The 21,454-nt window shown below is 42.8% G+C and overlaps 1 protein-coding gene across 3 annotated transcripts in view; it reads left to right on the top strand.

Annotated features, from left to right (window-relative positions):
* The window catches only part of FGGY (FGGY carbohydrate kinase domain containing), a 387,944-nt gene extending 367,141 nt beyond the window's left edge, over nucleotides 1-20,803 (top strand). For all 3 annotated transcript variants that reach the window (XM_044238342.1, XM_044238340.1, XM_044238341.1), the window contains 2 exons: nucleotides 16,662-16,723; nucleotides 20,583-20,803. In XM_044238342.1, coding sequence (XP_044094277.1) covers nucleotides 16,662-16,723; nucleotides 20,583-20,664 — 144 coding nt within the window. In that variant the 3' untranslated portion in view covers nucleotides 20,665-20,803. The remainder of the gene's footprint in view (nucleotides 1-16,661; nucleotides 16,724-20,582) is intronic.
* Nucleotides 20,804-21,454: the final 651 nt, after the last annotated feature.

A 21,454-nucleotide genomic window follows, 5' to 3' on the forward strand; every position in this document is an offset into this window, starting at 1 on the left:
TTGCAAATAAACAAAAATCTTAGGGGGGAAAAAAAAAGGTAAAGACACCCTTTACCTTCTTCATCTTAGCCTACTTTAACTCTTAGCTCGTACATTTGGGATGAGCTTCTGTAATGAAAATACCCAAGGGCATCCTTACTTTTAAGTGTAATGAGTTTAAATGTTGGAGGTAGAGAATTCTAATAGTGCTTTAGTTTCAACTAAAAGCTTAAATGAACATGAAAATATGCCCTGCCCCTCCAGAAATAGTTTGCTTAAATGATTTGTGTATATAAGTGAGCAGTTTATTTGCTTGTGGATGCAACAGTAGGTTAAAATGCTTTTAAGCTGGGCAGACATGTCTCCTGACTCCACCACTAAAGCTTTGTCTGGAGAAGCCACATTACTGCTTTGCTCAGTTTCCTGGCCTGTCAGAGTTAACATGCATTTTGAAGGGATGCTTTTCTTTTCCTCCTGTCCCTCTTCTCTCTTTCCACATGGCCAGTGTCTACATGACCATTTTATTTGTTTACCCATCACTTTTGTCTTACCAAACCCTAACCCAGGATGAAGCCAGCCTTTTGCCTGCCTTCTGCCTTCCTAAAGGCATTTGAGCACTGTGAGGAAGTACTATACAACCATAAGGCAGGCTTGTGTCATTGTCCCCAGCCAGCCTCCCTTACCCAGGTGTGGAGTTGGGTGTGGCCCCGGGAGGCACCAGTGGGAGCCTAGAGGAGAAATGGAAGCTATGGCTTCCCTCCTTACGCCATTCCCACAGGTTAGCCCATCCATCCACCATGGACCACGGTTCCTGCCGGTGGCCCTCTCGCTCTGGCTTTCTCTCAGGGTGTTGGGAGTCTCTCCCTCTCCTTGCTCCTTTAGGCTAGGAGGCAGTCATGGCTCCCCACTGTTGCTAGTCATGGGTTGCTGGTTTCTTTTCCCAAACCTTCTTTTAAACAAACCCATGATTAAGCTTTGCCTCAGCTGCCCAGTTTGAGTGTCCCTCTGTTGCCTGACAGGAAGCTAACATATCAGCTCAATTGCCCATTTTCTGTAATAACCCCATCAAACTTCCCCCAATTCCCAGCCTCATCTTCCCTCTCATGTTCAGACACAGGACCTACTTATTCTCAGCTACCATCCACCTTGAAGAGAAAATAGAAGCCATTAGAAAGATAACTGCCATCCAGCTGTATGTCCAGCCATATGTACCGTTGCTGGTTCACACCTGCCATGAGAGCTGACTGCGTATGTCTCCTCCCAGCTCTGTGTTCACTGACATCACATCAGTAGCTTGAAGGTGGCCACAGTGGAAGGATTTACACTAGAGAAATTGGCAGATGCTACAAAGTAGGCTTTTTTTTTTTTCGTAGAACCAGTTGTTAACCTTTTTCAGCACATCACTGCCTATATCCAGATGCAGACTTTTTCTCCTTCACATTTATTGTGTTGAAAGAGATTATAATGTAACAGCCTGTTATCGGAGACTCCTCCATCCCCCACTGCCTCTGGCAGCCCACTCAATCCATTATCCATTCTTACTCCTATCTGTTTGCTAGCTCCTTCTCAGTGGCATGGAAATGTGCTCTAGACTTGTTCTGTCCAATATAACAGTCACTAGTTGAATGTGATGGCTGAGCACTCAAAATGTGGCTAGTGCAACTTGAAATGTGCAAGATATATGCCAGATTTCAAAGAGTCACTGTGAATAAAAGAACATCAAATGTCTACTAATTGTGTTGATTACTCGTGAAATGATAATATTTGGGGTATAATAAGTTAAATAAGAGCTAATAAAATACTCATTTCACTTTTTTAAGTGACTCCTAGAAACTTTAAAATTAACATAACTCACATTATTTCTGTTGGACAGTGCTACCACACACACTCTCATCTTAAACATAAAATCCTTTCTCCTACCTGTCAGCCCCCTCCAATTCTTATCTTCTCACAATCAAAATGTTTTAAAAGATGGCTGTCCTCACTGTCCTGATTTCCTCACTACCGCTCTCTGTGGTAACCTTAAGCAAGGATTTGCAGGATTTTACTTCCACAGTTGTACTAGCCTAGGTCACTAATGCTAACCTAGACCATTGCTCAGCACAAAGGACTTTTCAGTCCTTACCCGGCTTTACCTTTGGCAGCATTTTGAAACATGGAACAATCTCCACAATCACACGTTCTTCCATGACAACCTACATACATGATTTTCCTCCCACTGCTCTGAACACTGCTTTCCAAATTCATTTGCCAGCTCCCCTCTGTCCTCCACTCAGCACTATATGTTGATCTTCTAGAGGGTTCTGTCCATCTTATCTACTTCTGAGGACTAATTTGCTGTCTACAGCCCATAGCTCAGCAGCTATCCATATAACCTGTTAGAGGGCTCACAGGTACCTGGATTCAGACGTGTTCAATCTGAATTCATCAACTCGACCTTCGCTTGCAGGACTGGCACCATCTCATTCATGGCACAGTCTGTAAATGGGGCCACATCTACTCACTCTCCCCTGCCAGAACCTCAAGGACATTATGAACCCATCCTCTCCTTCCTTTCTACTTCAGTCTCTCACAGTCACTTTGTAACTACACCTCATGTCTCTTGAATCCTTGCACTTGGCTTTAATTCCACACTCACCACCCTCTTCTGGGTCACCATCATCTCTCACCTGGACTGCTCCAAGGGCCCCTTGAATGGTGTGCTTGCCTTCATTTTCACCATTCTCTAATCCATTGTCTGTGCATTAGCCAAAGTGACCTTCTACAATTTGAATAGGATTGCTCTTGCTGAAAACCCTCCAGTGGCTTCCATTTCACTTTGGAATAATGATTTATAAGACCATCAAATTCTGACTGTTTTCACTCTTTCTGTTCATTGTATGTACTCTTGGACTTCTTTCAATCCTTTAAATGTGCTACAATATTTCAATTTCAAATATGCATTCTATGCAATGTAGATGTCTCTTCATCAGCCATCTTTTTGGGGCCAGCTCCCTTTGTACCTGTAGGTCATTCCCTCAAAGTAGTTTTATCTCCCTCTGATCTTCTCCTATAGCAGCAGTTTTCCTCTTGTAGACTCTACGCTCCATGAGGTCTAGAGATCAGAGCTGTCAGGCTCACCGATGTATCCACAGTGCCTAGCACAATGCCTGGGGCACACAGCAAACATTCAGTAACCATTTGTTAAACCATGAAAGTAACATCTGGCTCAAATTTGCCATTTTGGAGAAGAATGAAACTGGGATCCAAAAAAAGGAAACAACTTGTTCAGAGTTATACAGCCTAGACTAAGGTTATTGCAAGACCAGAGCCTCCTTATTTCCAGATCAGTTCTCTTTCCAGTACTTCATGTGCCTGTCTATAATTTAGTCACTAGAGAGAAGTGGACTGAATGCCCTACGTCTGTGAAAGCCACAGCAAGCTCATAATCATAACTACAGGTGACATGGTTGTTGTTTTCTTTGTTTGTTATAGGTAAAAGGCCTAGAAGTCCAATCCAAAAATAGATGCCATATTTCTAAACCCAGAAGCTCCTAAACTTTTAATCTCCACAGCCTCCATTGTGCTCATTGTTCATCTTCTTTCCCCTCATGAACCAGAGGAATCAGCTGGTATTCATTGTTGGATAGTTTCTTCGTTCCACGCTCTTTATCACTCCCCAGCCCAGGCAGCATGTCACATGGAGCAGAAGATTAGGAAGTACTGTACTGTCTTTAAATAGTAGCACTCAAGAAAACATTACAGGGTCCTGTGTAGTGCTGGGGTGGAGATGGGTATAATAATTATAACAATACAAATAATCCCAATTTTTAAGCTAGTAATTTGTGCCAAGTACTAATTTAAATGCTTTGCATGCATTTTCTTTTTTATCTTAATAACTCTGTGAGTAGTTCCATTATTTCTGTTTTGAAGATGAGTAAACTGAGGCACAAAGTGGTTAGTAAATTGGCCAGGCCATTCAGTTAGAAGAGCCAGGGTTCCCATCTAATTGGTCCAGAGCCTAGAACTGTAACTGTGACATCTGACAATGAAGACTATGTTGAAATGAGAGTTAGGAAACACCAAAAAGCTCAACTGAGGGAGATCCCAAAGTTGCTTTATACAGATTCCCCACTCCTGATTACTCATTATTTCATTAGTCCATCTGCTCATTCATTTTTTTCATTCTCTCAACACACATTTATTGAAGAGTCACATTATATCAATTACTGGGAATACTGATAAAAATTGCTGGCCTCTATCTTCTTAGATCTCATAGTCTAGTTGGGAGACATATAAGTAAATAGACATTTATCCTACTGTGTGTTCAGTGCTCAGATAGAGGGAAACCATGGGGCTCTGGGAACAAAGAAAGCTTATAAGCCACATTGAAAGGACACCATTATAGTTTATTCAGGACTTGCATTCCACTCCTTTCCCTCTCTCTGTCTGACTTCTGCTTTCCCCTGGCTTCTCAGTTTCCCTCCAGCCCTTGTCTTGCTTTAGTCCTTTGGTACCTTCCTTGGCCTTCCCAACTCCTGGCTTTTGATTCAAGCTTCCTCCTTGTCTTCTCCCTCCTGAAGTTGGTTTGAAATGAATTCTGGATTTGCCAGAAGGACTCTTATACTGAAGACAGTCAGAGGCCAGCCCCCAAAGCTAAACCAGGGCGTCCAGGACCAACTTTTAATATGACTTTGGCCCCAACGAGTTGGATATCCAATACAGGGAGCTTTAAAGAATATAGTGGGATGGATGGGTGTATAGATACTTTATATCTTCAATAATTTGGTTACTTACCACCTAACCTAAACAGAGAAATTGATCCTAGTAGTTACCCAACATTCCTTGCAGCTCAGTCATTGTGCACTATCTTAATACTGTCACGTTTTTGTTTTTTGCTGCTAGTTATGGATCCTGATCTGTTGGCCAGAGAATCTTCTCTGTATGGAGTTAACTTGAGACAAGCGGTATAAATTTCTAAGGTGTTCAAATGCTGAGAACTTTCAGGATGTTGTACTTTCTCCAGTAGCAATCTCCCACTGGCCTGCTCTGCCCTAAACGAGGTTTCTGTCTTATAGTCATAAATGAGGCATATCCTGGCCATATAATTTCTGTGAATTAGAGGTACCAGTTGAATTTTGCAACTAAGAAAGTATTTGTGATGATTCTTATTTGTCAATGTGTTTGATATAATAAATGGTGGATTCTACCCTAGCTAACCAGAGAAATTAGAGCCAGAAGGGATCTGCAGAATGAAAGAAAAGGAAGGGATTGAGAATCTGGATATTACCATGAGGTGAAGAAGGACTTTCGGTAGGAATGATGGGACAAATGAGATCATTGGACTGATGGGTAGTTGAAGCCAGAAAGTGGCTATTAGAGCATTGGAATATACATAAATGTACTAGTAAGTGGATGATAAGTTGCAGAGGATGGCTGTGGGGATGAATGCTGGAGTAAAGTGGAGATGAATGGTCATAGAGTTGGAAGCATTTTGAAACCGTAAGACTCAAGCATTGGGTGGGTCTTGTAATTGGATGCTCAAATCTTCCAAGATAATGACTAGATGGGAAGACCAGGTGATGTAGGTTTCAGCTTCTTCTAACATAGGGATCCAAGCAAGAGGCCCGAGGGTGATAGCCATGAGCTGCACAGGAGGCGGGTATGATTGTATGCCTGTCGTCAGGTGATACAAACCTCCAAGGGGCAAAGCTTTTTGCTTGCTGATGGAGGAATAATTGTGTGGAAATGATTCTGCAGAGCCATGAGAATATTGACACCCAACACCTTCCCCCGCCCACCCACGTCACCAGTCTGAAACATAGACCCACGTATATGCTTGTCAACTCTTGCCTTTTAATAGTTTCTGGGAAAATAGGTGTTACGGTTGATGGGTACATAATAGTCGTAATAATAACTTTAGATTTATGCACTTAATTTGTACAAAACAAACTTGTAAGTATCAAAACTCCCATTTTCAAATTGAAGAATTTGAGACTCAGAGTGCTCAATGGTAGAGCTAGGATTGGAGTTACGGTCTCAGAATCACTGCAGCCCTTGTTCTGCAGTGAAGCCGTAAGGGTACAAGTTCCAAAGCTGTGTGTTTCCCCCATATTTCAAGTAGGGATATAAAGTAAGTAAAGTGTTTAATACCGTTCTGGGCCGCAGGAAGTAACAGTGCATGTTAGCTCTTACTACTAATCGTTGTTGTTGTTGTCGATGGTTATTATTATGGCTGTTTCCGTTCCAGCCCACTGCCGAAATCTCAGCCAGAAATATCAGCAGGACCCTTTTTCCCCAGTCGATAATAGATTACTGGATGGGTCATGGCTTGCCGTTTTGAGTCTGTAATCTGTCTGGTGCTTATATTAAGAAGCTTGATATTCTGGCTTTTAGAAAACCCGTAGAAGGCGAGTGAAACTCAGGTAAATAGGATGGGTAGTTGCTCAGCCATTCATATTCGGACCCAAGGGCTTTGCAGCCAAGCCATGTGTTAGGACCCCAGTACTTACCCTGGCCTCCAGATACTACAGCAACGGTGGGTAGCCTTCCCTATGGTAGAAACCCTCCCAGGGTCATGTGACTGAAATTGGAGTGAGACTGCTCCTTGCTGGAGAAACACAGTGGGCATGTTGCCTCTCAGAGTGGACCTAGTAAAACCCTTCTAAAATGTACCACCGAGAGTTAACCATTTCACTTGTCAACTGAGAGTGAATCAAAAGAAGACACATTAGGAGAAGGAAAGGAAAAGTGAGTTGGGGGAAATCGGAGGGGAGATGACGCATAAGACACTGTGGACTCTGAGAAACAAACTGAGGGTTTTGGATGGGAGGGACGTGGGGGTTGGGGAAGCCTGGTGGTGGGTGTTAAGGAGGGCACGTATTGCATGGAGCACAGGGTGTGGTGCATAAACAATGAATTTTGGAACACTGAAAAAATTAAGATAATTTTTTAAAAAAGCTACATGCGTGGAACCAACACATTGCAAACCTGGGAAGACTTTAGAAATAGTTTAATCCAACCCCCTCATTTTACTGATAAGGAAAGGGAATCCCAGGGAAGAGAAGGGGCTCACTCAGGGTCATACAGCTGGCAGTCATTTTGTTTCAAAAATTAATACGAACAGTCTTTCTATATACATCAATAAACCCACTTTCCTGCCTTTGTAAACACAGTATAATGGCTGATGGCTGTAATTGAATTTGTCTTTGACTGTGGAGAAAGCAAGCTTTTAGGGTTTTGCGGGGCCCTACAGTCATCAGCAGAAGATAAGTTATCAGGAACTAACCTGAAGATCTGCCTATGGACTGACTGTGAGCTCTTTAAGGAATAGGCCTGGTATTATTCATGAGTTAAGGCAAGTTGTAAATCCTACCTAAGCTACTTATTAGCTTAGGCAAGTCACTTAACCTCTTTGAGCCTCTGTTGTAAATTTAAATCCCAAGACATTTGTCACAGAATGTTTTGAGCATCAGGTGAGGCGAGACATACACAGTGCCTTTGCTAAAATAAGAATTCAGTGAGTATGTATGCTCAGCTAACATTTAACTAATATTAATCCTGCTAAAAGCTAGGGATACATCAAAGAATAAGAAAGCCAAGGACCCTGCTTTGATGGAGCTTAGTTTCAGAAAGGAGGAGCAGAGGTGAGGGCCACAAAGGGAGAGGTAGACAGTAAATGAGGGTGCAGATAAATTAACAATATAATTTCAGGTGATGCTAAGTGCTATGAAGGGTTTTAAAGACATGAAAATGAGACGATCTGATAGAAGATGTTTGGGAGAAGTTTCAGACAAATGGCAAAGTCTGGCCGCTTTAAGATTACATTTGAAGAGGACCTAAATCATGAAAGAGGCAGGCAGTCGAACATCCAGGAGATAGGGCATTCCTGGGAGAGCAAGAGCAGGCAGGGGCAAGCTTGACCTGTTCAGTCAATAGCAAGATACTGGTTGTTTCCAGTATGAGCAGGACAGTGAGCAAGGGCATGAGAATAAGGTTGTAGATGACAGCAAAGCACCATCTCGAGGTTCTGGGCCATTTTGTAAAATCTGAACGTCATTCGAAAAGCAGTAGGGGTCCATTGCGCATTTAATAGTGAGAGTAACTGTAATAGAACAAAAACTAAAGATTTTATCCTTGTCCGTGGTTCCTGGCACACAGCTCCTGAGACCCTTTGAATCTCTGGCATAAAAAGTGTCTTTTGTATACTGATGAGATGACTGATGGCTGGGAATCACGGACAGCTTCCACAAGGATTGATTCAATCAGTGGCCAGTGATTTTTATCAATCAAGCCTATGTAATGAAACCTCCACAAAAACCCCAGAACTATAGAGTTTGGAGAGCTTTGGTTAGTGCCCCCCAGAAGGCGTGGTTGTTCCACATCCCACTACCCCCCAAACCTTCCCTATGAATCTCTTCTATTTGGCTGTTCCAGAACCACATTCTTTATAATAAACCCACAAGAGTAGGTGAACTGGTTTCCTGTGAGCTGTTCTAGCAAATTATCCAATCCTACATAGGACAGCTGGTCACGGGAACCCCCAGTTCATAGTCAGTCAGAAGTACAGAGGGACTTGTGACTGGCATCTAGGGGAGGAGGTAGTCATGGGGGACCGAACCCTTAAGTCTATAGAGTCTAATGCCAACTCTGGGTGGTGTCAGAATTGGATTGAATTGTAGGACACCCCATTGGTGTCTCAAGAGGTGGGAAATTGATTGGCGTAAGGAAAAAACCCACAAATCTGGTGTCAGATGTACTGTGTGTAAAAACAGTGCAGAGAGACAGAATCTAACTTAGGTCATTCACGGATCCATTCAACATGTTTATGGATCCCCTCTTCGGGCCAGGCACAGTTCTTAGTGCAGTGAATGAATCCAGTAACAACCCCTGGCCACATGCTAGTAGGCTAATAAATGCGTAAAAATGCATGGAGCATTTACTATGTACTGGTACTAAGTGCTTTACCTGAAAAACTCATGTGACTCTCACAGCAGCCCAGGGAGAGGCGTACTATTAACTGTCCCCATTTTTAGAAGGGGAAACGGAGGCTAATATGAAAGCTCAATCATTTGTCCGCGATTGTACAGCCAGTATGTGGTCAAGCCCAACTTCAGACCCTGGCAGTTTGCTGTAGTCAGTCTTGCGTCTTAATCACGGCACTACATTTGATTTTTCTGCAAATCAGTCTGACTGGGCTTGGGGGTCTTAGGGGACCAAAGTGGAAATCAGGAGACAAGTTAGCCCAGGTTAATCAGAGAGTGGGATATGGGAATTTTCAGCGGCAATGCAAAGAGGTGTTATTCTTCCCACACTATAAATGAAAAAACTGAAGCTTAGTTCACACATCTGGTAAGTTAGCAGCGCCCAGATACAATGTCAAACCTATCTCAAAAACCCAGTATCTTTTCTGCTAGCATCTCCCATCTCTTGAAGCATTGTAGGGCCTCGGCATACCCGTCCCCCTTTATGATCAGGAGGCTAATATGAGGTGTATTTGCAGTCAAGATTGGAAAGCTGGGCGTTTAGATTTTGTTTTGTTTGGAAGGTATTATATAATTAAAAATTACCAAAAAATACGAATATTCCAACATATTCATTTATACACATATAGAGTGGTTTTTCTTTCTTTTTTTTCTAATTTTTGCATTAAGATAGATTATACATAAAGTGAAATACACAGATCTTAAGCACACACTGTGATGAATTTTGGTAAATGTTTATACCTGTGTAATCTCCACCCTAAACAAGACCTATGTGTGCACACATGTGAGTAGATAGGTAGGTGGGTATACAGATATATGGATAGAACTTAAAAATTACAAACAAAGGGCAAGTCTCCACATCATGATTAATGATGAAGACTTCTCCCACTCTTTCCTTCCTCTCATCCTTTCTTCTAAATTGACATTGTTGTCATCAATGCCTGGAGGTTCACAGAATACCAGGTGCAGGTCAAAAGATGACTGTATCCAAAAACAAAGCAAAACAAAATAAATAAGAGAACAACTAGCCATTTCTTCATGTTTGTTGGAGGAACAAAATCACATTGCTCTACTTTCTGTTTTTCTATGGAGGGGTCATGTGCCTCAGCCCACACTTTACCATGTGAACTTGTTTTCCAGTAAAATGACTCAGAGTTCGTGAAGAAGGCAGATTCATGTATTCAGAACTGTGTGTCAGCATCTCTGGAAGAAGGTGCTGTGGACTGTGTACTGGCTTATTGTGCACACACACACAAACACACACACACACTTTACACCCGGGAAATTCACACAAGTAATAAGCAGCAGAAGTGGGATTTGAACTCAAGCTTAGGGGACTCACTCAAGGGCCAAGCTTTCTGTATTACAGGGAGGACAGGAGCATCGAGTCTGTGTGTGGGACTAAGCAATGGCCTGGACTCAGAATTGGACTGGAATTCTGGTTCACTGCATATTGGCTTTATGGCTTTGGACAAATGGCTTTATGGCTTTTTGTACTGTGTTCCCTTCCTTGATTCATAAAGTGGGGATAGATGATGATATTGACATCATAAAGTCATGTTGGGGTTTTAAAAGGTTACATACCTAAAGCCATTAGCACCATGCACAGCATAAGAGTAGAAAGTACTTGGAAAATGTTGGTTTGAATCAGTAACATAGCAATGGCCATCGGAGTTGGCTGCTAAGTCAACGGATAGCACACTTTTTGAATCAGTCAAAAAACGTTCAAGCTTGGATCTTCAATACATGGAAACTTGTTGATGGAAAGGCATAGGTGTATTCTACTGTAATGGTAGATTCCGTGCACTGTAAGGCAGATGAAGTACAGCTGCAATAAAATATTTCCAATTCTTGCCTATTACTTTACTTTCATACTAACACTATGCAGTACATCAAGGTCTATTATATATCTATGGCCAGATGAGTTTCTAAGGATTTTTTTAGTTTTTTGATGACTTCCGAATGATTGTGTATGTGCCTGTGTACTTCTATCTCAGCTGGTATTCTACATCATTTTGATTTCTTCCCAGTTCTTGTCTCACCTGACCAGGTCTTCATTGCTGTTGTATTGTAATATGAAGAGCTAGTACCAAGTAAAAGTGCCACTGTATTTTAATTTACTTGGATCTGAATGATCACTGTTATCTTTAATCCACTGACTAAATCTTTTTCATCTGCTTGTCCATTTTGTGAAGGTTAATGTAAATGAAGCTATGTAATACCTGTAAATCCAATAGCCTGGAATGTGTAAGTGACAACATGGACATGTCTCTGGATGCTGGGAACACGGGCAGTCGCGTGCTCTCTTGCCCTGCGTGGTGTAGAGATCCCATGCTTCTTTTAAGAAGCCTCACGCATCTTGTGTGCCTTGTGTCTACCCAGTGTGTGGACCAACTGACCAGTCTGGGGATGATCTGCGTACTCAATGCTGGTAAAGCTTAACTAATTTCTTGAGACTAGAAATCATATGACACTCTTAGTATTTTCTCCTGGAATCCTAATGGGTCCTCCTGTGCACTCCCTGGAATGCATACGCTGTTTCAGAAACACTGGCTTACATGATCTTACATTGCCTCCGTGATGAAAGTCCTCACCCTTTCATTCAGCGACTCGGCAAACATTAGCCAGGCACCTGTGAGTACGAGGATCATGCTAGGCTTGACACCTGCAGTAACACAGTTCTTGCCTTTGGGGAACGCACAGTATAGCTCCCACCAGGCTAGGTCCCGATCATTCTTCCCCGTATACTGTGACTATGGACACTGCCAAGCTTGCTGTGGCCTTTGGTGCTTAGGTCTAGGCTACCTGATGGCCTTCCCAAATTCTTGAGGCTGCTGTTTCGTTTCCCCTGGCTAGTGCAGAAGGTACCAGATCCCCCATTCCTCACATTACCAATATTAGTGTGTCTGCCACTCACGGGATCCCCATCCTCTCTGTGGGTGTTGAAGAGCCCTTCTTTGCTTAACGTAATTTCCCTGGATAACTCACCCAGTGTAGGCTTCAAGCCCTTTGCTAGCTGCCAGGCCAGGCTGTAACACATGAGAACTGGGTGTCTCCCAGGCCCACGCAGGCCTGGGGATTGCCGGTGCCGTGGCCTGCAGAGTGGTAGCGCGGCCTTGACACAGCGGGGCAGGGTCAAACCCCATGAATGCGATCTTTCATGACCATGGTACAGGGCCCCTATTTTTTCCTACAGAAACCCTTCACTTGCTTTCAGAAGTGACGATCAAATGTGAACTTTCATGGTTTATTTATAGCGCTGCCTTATAGAGAGAAAGAAAAGAAGTGATTAAAATGCGATTTTACAAAATATTTTGTTTGTAAAAAGCTTTCATTGTGTGGGCAAAAAGGAAAGAGAAAAGTCACTGTATTCATTGTGCTGTCTAGACTCTCACACAAAGAGGGTAGCGTGCTGCAAATTAAGATTGTCCAGCCCCTGCCTGCTGACAAAAAGTATGAATTTTGAGGCCAACTTCAAACAAACCCTTCTGAACAGAAATATATTGTGGGGGGGGTGACTATATTTAGCACGTGTCAGCATTCCCATAATAAATTCATATTGTTATGCTGTGGTAATTTCCAGATTTATTGCAGCCGGCGGGTTCCTGAGGTTTTGGCTTTATGTTAGTGATCTGGAGAAATTTAAAAAGCCAGCAATGCTGTGTCTGATGAGAGCAGTGACTCTCTGGGCACCTCCATATCGGGTCCAGGACCCGTGATGAGCTCTACCTCCCAGGATAGGGGAGGAACACGAGTCGTTTTGAGTGACTATAGAAGCATTATATATATATATATATATTTTAGAATGCAGTATTTTTTATTATCCTTAAATTATCAAATCCACATATGCCACTGCAGAATATTTAGAAAAGACAAAAAAGAGAAAAAAAGTTACCACCCATGCTCTTGAACCTGTTAACGTTCCAATGTATTTTCATCCAGTATTTATTGTGCACATATAACTTGTGTTTAGGACAAACACGGTTCTTGAGATAGAAGTGAGAAACGACTGTGTTTATGACTCCCACCGTCCCCTCACAGTTGTGCAGTAGAACAAGTTTTTCTCTGCCCTGGTTAAAAATGCTTGCAGTTGCATTGCTTTCTTAGATCAAGTACAAAGTCATTCTTAGGTAGCACAAGATTTAGGGCCTTTTTAAGTTGTAAGACATGGCCCAAATTCAGAAATGTGATGATCAAGGAATATATAATAATCATCACATGAGTTTTCTTCTGAAGATGAGGCTTCTCCCCACTCCCCAGCTTGGGTCTGCTGCACATGAGAGGACAAAGCTGGGATTAGTCTTCTCTCCTTCCCACGCAGTGCCTCTCTAGCAGATTCACTTTTTTCTTATTCCTTGAGGTAGTTGGAGGGCGTATGGGAAGAGAGGTCAGGGGTGTAAAAAGTTCTTATCTGATTAGTTCTCTTTGCCTACTATGTGTTTGTAGCTAGGCTCCATCAAAGATTTTTCTGGAAATCCTCTACTTTTGGAAATCTCCCACATACAGTATCTTGTCCTTGTTAATGCTACTCTAGTAGACTATTTATTCTTCTCTTCCTTCCTAAGACACTGAGTAGGTCAACTCAAGCTTCTTCATGCAGACTCCCTCTGCCTCATGCGGTAGCCATAGTAGACAGTGTCTGAGACAGTCCATGACAGTTCTCCCACATGTGGGGCACCTAGGGTCCATGGGGACCAGCCATGCCTTTTGGAGTCTGACAGACTCTGGCACTGCTGGCTGATTCCAGTGCTGGCTCCGTCACTTCCACACCGAAGCTGCCCGCCAGCCCTTCTCCTCCACACGGAAATCCCACTCAGTCCACAGTGTCCCACAACCTCAGGGATACAGCAGATTCGTTCCCTGTTGTCCTCAGTGAAGCCCTGCTCTCTTGACTTGTGAAGGGGGAGGCTCCTCTCAGCCCTCCCCTGGAAGTAAGCTTGATGCACAATAAGCCAACAATTAGCTTAAAAAAAAAAAGAAAGGAAGGAAGACAAAAAAATCTCTTTTTCTGTCCTTCCATGTGGATAAAAGGTTTAAGAGTTGATTAATGGGTCCTCAACCACCCTTTTTACAAATTCTTCAGGGTGGTCTGTTTTCCAGCTCGCTTTGGTATCTTATATCTGTCAACTTTAGATCTCAGCCAAAACTTCCATTTTAGCATTCTGTCACGTGTGTGACCCTGAAGTTCATTCATCCTGTAGTCTTTCCCTGAGTGCACACGATATGCCAGATGCTGAGTTTGGCCGTGGAAATAATTATAACAGTTCCCGTCTTAAGGAGCTTGCAGTCTAGCTGGGGAGGCTGGTGTGCTAACAAAAAATTGTGGTGCCATGTCATAAACGCTAGGATAGATGGCATAGCACGAGTTGCTGTGGGAGCAAATAATTCAGTCTTGGTGGGAGGCAGGCAGCAGGGATGAGTCAGAAAAAGCCTCCTCAGTGGAGTCAATACCTGAGCTAAGTTTAATGTTTAAATCTGTGCTTTTTTTTTTTTTAAGCAAACAAAAGAATCTCTTTTTAAACCTTTGAAATCTCTAGTGCCTTTGTTTGTTTCTCAGTAATTTATTTTAAAAAAACAGGAAAGGTAATGTGAAGAAAGGAAGAAAGCCTTACCATCTTCCATGTGTCCACACATCTGTTTCAGCGGGAAGGGAAGGGGCGTGTGTGGAGCACCTTCTATGACACAAGTTTCCTGGGTCCCACCCTGGAAGGCAGTCCTGGGATGTCGCCTCAAGGCTGATGCGTAAGCTCAACCCAGAGGAGTACTTCCCAAGGCCATTTTCAGGATTCCAAGGAGCGAGAAGAGGCAGAACCATTCTGGAAACCCTGCAGAGTGCTACTCAGAAAGAAAAAGCAAAGACAGGACAAGAGAACAAGGGGCAGAGTTAGTGCTGGGCATTGCTGAGCCCATCTCCACAAGATGGAGTGAGGCTTACTTTAAGGGAATCAAAACTTAAGTCTGTGAAGGAAAATACAGGGTGAGCAGAGCTCTTCAAATATCCTTGTGAGTTGGAACGGCAGCAACCTCAAGATGTGTTTGGCTGTTTATCCCTCCACAAAATGGCCCCAGATTGTCCTTTTGCAGCTCTTTTAACCTTGGTTTCCTTTCCAGTAGTTTTTCATAATTTAGAAAATCTCCTCCTTTCTTAAAACTGCCGTTTCTTTCTGTTGTCACTGTGCTTGCTAACGTCAGCATCTCTGATTTCCTAGTCAGCACTTTTAAATCCGTTGAGGGCTGGGAAACCAGAGAACTCATTCAGAATGTTCATGCCATCCTTGGGGAAGAGTTGGTAGAGCATCCTCGCCAGAGTGGCAGTATGGATAAGTGATTAGCCCGTGAGACGATACCAAGTTTCCTAATCCTTGAATAACTACTGAAAAGAAATTTATCTATTTCTAGCAAAGCAAAGTTTATCACCCTCTATTCTGATCACAGTAAATGTCTCTTCCACTCGGTGGTGAGCCCTATGATGAAGGGACCCGTGCCGTCTTCATCTCTGTTTTCTGTTCAGTGCTGCTCTTGACACATACAAGGGGCTTGGTTTATTTTATGGAGATTCTAGATGTTGGGTAAGCAATAAGTAGACAGAGTGCCTGGCCCCAAGGAGCTTCCATTCTGGGGAGGGCAGGGAGCGAGAGAGAAGATAAGGAACACGTAAACCAGTAAATTCTGGGCATACCAGAAGGGAATCAGTCGTAAATAATAAACAGAATGTGTACATTTATATAAATATAAATGAATTTATATAAATAATGTATAAATTACTCCTTCCCTAGCTACTATGTAAGTTTCCCCAGGGCAAAGAGTATGTCTTCTGAAAATCTAACCTAATGTCTGGTACATAGTGAGTAATTAATAAATATAATGAGAGGTCATACCTATGTGAACCCTGGATAACTATACCCTTAACAATTAGGGCTCCATAACGATTCCTAAGGTGGGCCTACTGTGGCTCCCCATTGCCTGCCCTCTCCCTAGGCAAGTCTGTCGGACTCCAAAGTTTGAGGCCACTCCATTCCCCCTAACTTTTCCATTGCTTTACTGGCTTGGGGAGACTGCCCAAGGAAACCTAACCCTCTCCTTCTGATAATGGAGCCTTCTGATAATGGTAACTGTGGCTGATCTCCGTGCCACACACACCAGCCACATCCACCCAGATGCTGCCATTCGCTGTCTGCTCCATTGCCCCATTGTAAAGACAAGTAAATCAGACTCAGCCCAGAAGCCTCACATCTGTGCTCATAGTTTGAGGAAAAAGAACTTAAATGTTGAGCAGAAGAGGTCTTAAGGATGTTATCCTAGAGAGCAGGTGCAAAGTGGGTTCCCTTTTCCATTCAGTTGTAGTTACCTTGAGTTTAAGTAAACAATGCACTTAGTGGCTGATTATGTTGCCTTCTGAAGCCCTCATGCCCAGGTAACAAGAAGACTAAGTAAGTTCCTCTCCCCACTCCCTACAGGTGGTCACAAAAGTGCCTTGCTGTTGAGGTTGGTTAGGCCCCAGAGCCCTCAAGACTGAATCATTTATTAAGCCCAGGCTGTGTGGTCATAGATGTAACTTTTAATGTTCATTGGGTTTTATTCTTACTATCAAAGAGAGTAAGTTGAAAAGAAAAGGAACTCACTAAATATCTTAAGGGAGAGGGAATTCTAACTAGAATGTTCTTGCTTTGATCTTAACTTTCCAATTCAGCTCTTTGTGTTCTGTTTTCCATTCGACAGGAGGCAATGGCAAGAATGAGCAAAGTTGGGAAGGTCGTGTTTCCCAGACTTGAGGATAAAAGGTAAGCTTATATTTTTATATGCACCGTGCTGAGGAATGAGGACAAAGACATGTAACTGGAGAGCTAGAATAAACCTTGGGGGCCAGGAATCCAGTTCTTTCATTTACTAGCTGATACAACCAAGTCCCAGAGAGGTGACGTCACTTTGTTACCTAATGTCACAGAGCTAGGTAGGGCCAGACCTGGGGGTCAAATACAGACTTCTGAACTCCCAGGCCAGGGTTCTTTCCCCTAGAGGTCATTAGCAGTACATCTGAGCTTCTGTTCTGAAATGGGGATCTCTTATAGGTTCCACCAAAGGACACAGTAATATCTGTCTGTTCTTCTACCCTTTGCATCACTTGGCACTGAGGACCTAACATGACCTTGATCAGTATTTCTTTTTTCTTTTTTTTGAGAGTTTATTTATTTATTTATTTGACAGAGATCACAAGAAAGAGAGGAGGAAGCAGGCTCCCTGCTGAGCAGAGAGCCCGATGCGGGGTTTGATCCCAGGACCCTGAGATCATGACCTGAGTCGAAGGCAGAGGTCCCACTGAGCCACCCAGGCGCCCCTTGATCAGTATTTCAACCCTAATCCACAAAGTACTAAATTTTGAGCTCCTGCTCTATTCACAGCATTATGCTAATTTCCCTATAAGCAGGGCTTACAGGAGACTGAGACATAATCTTATGTGTGCACGTAGATCATTTCAGAAGGACAGGATAAGTTCTACAATAGAAGTATTACCAGGTAACAGAGTAGCCCAAGGAAGAAAGCAGTGTGACCATGTGAGAGAAAACTTTTGAGAGGATATGAAGTCTACACTGACTTTAATGCTTAAAAGAGATGGGGAGGATGTCCTCACTGGAAGGAATAACATATGCTAAGTTATAAAGGTGAGAACAGCATGCCATGTTCAGATAACTATAAACAGTTCAGAATTCTGAAATACAAAGTATGAGATGGGGGTAGGCAGGAGGTAAAACACGGGGGAGGGGATATGGCAGGGGGCCATCTCATAAGGAACTCTGAGGCCTTGCTGAAGACCTCAGACCTCACCTTGTGGGCAGATTGGGGATACTGAGCTTTACGTAGTGATAGACCTGTTCCCATGCAGATTTTAGAACGATCCCTCTGAGAGGATGGATTAGAAGGCCCACAGGGGAAAGGAGAGGCCACATGGAAGGCTTTTGCAATAATCTAGTGACAGATGAAAAAGACCTGTGTTAAGCCATCAGTGGTGAGTTTAAAAAATGGAAAGGTAGGGGTGCCTGTCTGGCTCAGTCTAAAGAACATGTGACTTCATCTCGGGGTCATGAGTTTGAGCCCCACACTGAGCATAGAGATCACTTAAAAAATAAAATCCTTTAAAAAAATTTTTTTTAAATAAAAATGGAGAACAGTTGTGCAAGTGACTTTACAGTTGTATTTGAAGTTAAGCATAAAAACAAATTCCACCTTCTGTAACAGCAAAGGTATTGATCCCACCAAAGCATGATTGGTATTTAACAGAGTTGGAAATGTCCATGGAAAAAGCAATCCAATTTCTTTTCCTTTTCTGAAAGAAGGTCTCCATGTGGAGTTGGATTGTTAACCCTTTGAATATAAACCTCTAGATATAGGGGTCAGAGAGGCAGGCCATTACCTGGGGGAAACTCAAGTCAGGAACATGGAGAGGTCTGAGCTCCCAATGGCCTTGGGAACCTAGCCTAGCAGCTTCCTTCTTTTGTAGAAACAGATTATTCTTCTCCATCTCTTTGCTGACCCTCCCAAGACATTTGAGGGATGTCTATTTATAAGTTCCTTCAGTAAATCCACATGTTCTCTTGAAAAGAATCTTTAGCTTCTCGGTCCGCTGGGAGCCCTCTTCTGTGGAGGCAGCACACGTGGTACTCTGGCACCATCTACAGGCGGCCCCAAGGTCTGCAAGTAGAATGATGGCATTTCCTTCAGAATGACTCTCTACAGCATCTCGTTACCTCAAATCACATTACTCTCTGTATGAGACACTGGCTTATGTCTGTGCCACACAGAATCCACTGACTGAGTGTGAGGAGAATTTGGAAGCAAGGGGATGCAGTGGATGTTAAAATTCAGGATCGCAGAGAGCATAATCTGGTGACCATGGTTCAATGTGCTTTTTAGGAAGATCCCAAATCTCAGCCTTATGTCTGGCCGAATTTTTTTTTTTTTCCAATTTCTTTATTTTCAGAAAAACAGTATGTCTGGCCGAATTTATCTGTGCACTCACAGTAGTCACTTGAAAGGGACCTGGGGGAAAAATGTGCTTTAAAAAGCACTATCAACAGATAGTGTCATCTACAGAATTAGAGAAAATATTTGTTTATCATATATCTGACAAAGACTTAATATATAGGATATACAGAGTATTCTTAAGACTCAATAACAACAGAAACAACCCAAAATCCATCTCATATAATGTAAGAAGTACTTAATGTTAAACCATCATAGAGTGTCATTAGAAGGATAAAATTTCTGTCCCTCAAATCATTCTAGAATTAATAAATTTCAAGGCTCATAGAGCAGCTTTTAGTAGAAATTATTTACCACAAGATTGATGATATTGTTGGAATATTAATTTAAAAAAAAAAAAAAGTAGTGACGGTAACTAGTACTGATAACACTCACTAAGATCCAGGCACTGTTTGAAGTACTTTTCTTGCATTACCTCATTTAATTCACATAACTGCTCTGCTGAGATAGGTCTTATAATTATTCTCATCCACATGTATATAAGGAAATTTGGACACTGATGGTTTAAGTAGTGTACCCAGTGTCACACAGCTAGTATTGACCAAGCTGAGATTCAACCCAGGCTTCAGAGTTCACCTCTTGACTCTGTATTTGGCCCCATTACAGCTGGTAAGAATGGTTCGGGTAGATCTCATATTAATCTACTTAGCTTTGCATGTTACAACAAGTCCCCGTGTATACCCAGGGTTGCTTTTGCAGTCTCTTTCTTCTGATTCACAAGCTTGCATCAAAACTCCTTCCTGGGGACTTCTTTCCAGACCATTCCAGAATCTGCTGAGACATGCTCAACTGGCATCATCAATCCCTCACCCTACATCAGCTCCCCCAGCCTAAGAGGAGTAAGGACAAAGGTGCAAGTGTTCACTTATAACTTATTCTAGCTGCTATTATCCCTTTCAGAATCAGGCTGCTCTGCCCTCTGTCTCAGGGCCAATACCTCATTCAAACAGGTTCAGGGATGACAGGTCTACCGGGACCCAGACAAAGAGTAGAGGGAGGGCAGGGTCCACTCTGGGGTGCCTGGGCCACAAGGCACATCTAGAGGGAAAACATCAGGGACATTTTCACGGGGTTTTACTCCCAGATAAAGGTGTCTGCAAAGGAAACATTGGTGTGGATTACAAAGGAAACAGGTGTAGAATCCACAAAGGGTGATGAAAATGTTCATTCTTATCCCTGGTCAGCCTGTGGTTTGTAAACCAGTCATCAAACCTGGGCTACTCATATATGAAATATTTATTGAAGCTGGCAGTGAGAAAGGGTCTGTGTTGAGCCTGGGCCCTTTTAGTATGTCACGGCGGAAGCTATGAAGTCAGACAGACCTCAGTTTGCATTCCAGCCTGGCCAGTGTTGAGCTAGACTTTCAGTATGCCTGTCTGAGCAAATGTCTTTATTTCTACAATGAGGATAATAACAGCCCGTGTAGGTTGCAGATAACAGCAGTGAGTCATGATGATCCGTGGCTCGGGATGCTCTCAGCATTCAGAAAACCGGAGATGTCTGCACACCCAAAGAGCTACATCCCTGTTCTTCTGAATATAAGGGGAAGCTGCATTACGGTTTGGTCTGAGACCGTTCAGCCTACTCATTTTTCTCCCACAGATACTACGACAAGAAATACCAAGTCTTCCTGAAGTTGGTTGAGCATCAGAAGGAATACGTAGCGATCATGAAAGGAGACTGAAGAGACCTTGCAGGTGTTGGTGCCAGAAGGTCCTTCGGGGACCTCTGTCTTCTCATCTTACATTCGAGATCCTTTAGGTATCGCTTTATCATTTCTGTATCGTCTTTTAATAAAGACAACCGAGACGTGTACAACCAGACCTAGAGTCTTCCATTTCAAAGTACCACCATTATATAGCTGGCAGTTTCTGCAGAAGCCACCAGAAAGACACAAGTTTCACACAGGGTTCCAGGGTCTCCTGTGCCACTAGACCTTGGGGCTCAGTCAGTCCAGGTGAAGCTCGTACGTGGTGGCTGAGTGTCAGCCGTTGAATGAAAGACTTGCATGGCTGTAGGTAGGCCATCTAATGCTTATTTTGTAGGTGGCCAAAAGCTTATTCTCAACCTCTTATTTTGGAAATAATTTCAGACTTACAAGAAGGTGGCAAGAGTAGGGATGATACTAGAAACACCCATGCAACTACCTTTTACATTTCACCCCATTTGCTTTATCGTGTGTACATTCTCTCTGTACATGTTTATGTACACATGTCTGTATATATGAATTTTGGAGTCGTTTGAGAGTGAATTTCCACAGACTTAACTTCTATAGAGCACTTTGATTCAATTTTCTGTTCGTATTCCAGTTTCGTCAGTAACTCCAAGTCCTTTAGGGCAGTTTTTCCCTTCCTGTACAGGATCCAGACTAGAATCAGACAGTGCGTTTAATGACAGACTCCTCATCTTGCAATCCTCATATTAAAAAAAAGGTACAGGTAGGAGTCGTGAACGGATCCAGGAGGGAATTTGAC

This window comes from Neovison vison, chromosome 2 (assembly GCF_020171115.1).
Source record: "Neovison vison isolate M4711 chromosome 2, ASM_NN_V1, whole genome shotgun sequence".
Classification (NCBI taxonomy): domain Eukaryota; kingdom Metazoa; phylum Chordata; class Mammalia; order Carnivora; family Mustelidae; genus Neogale; species Neogale vison.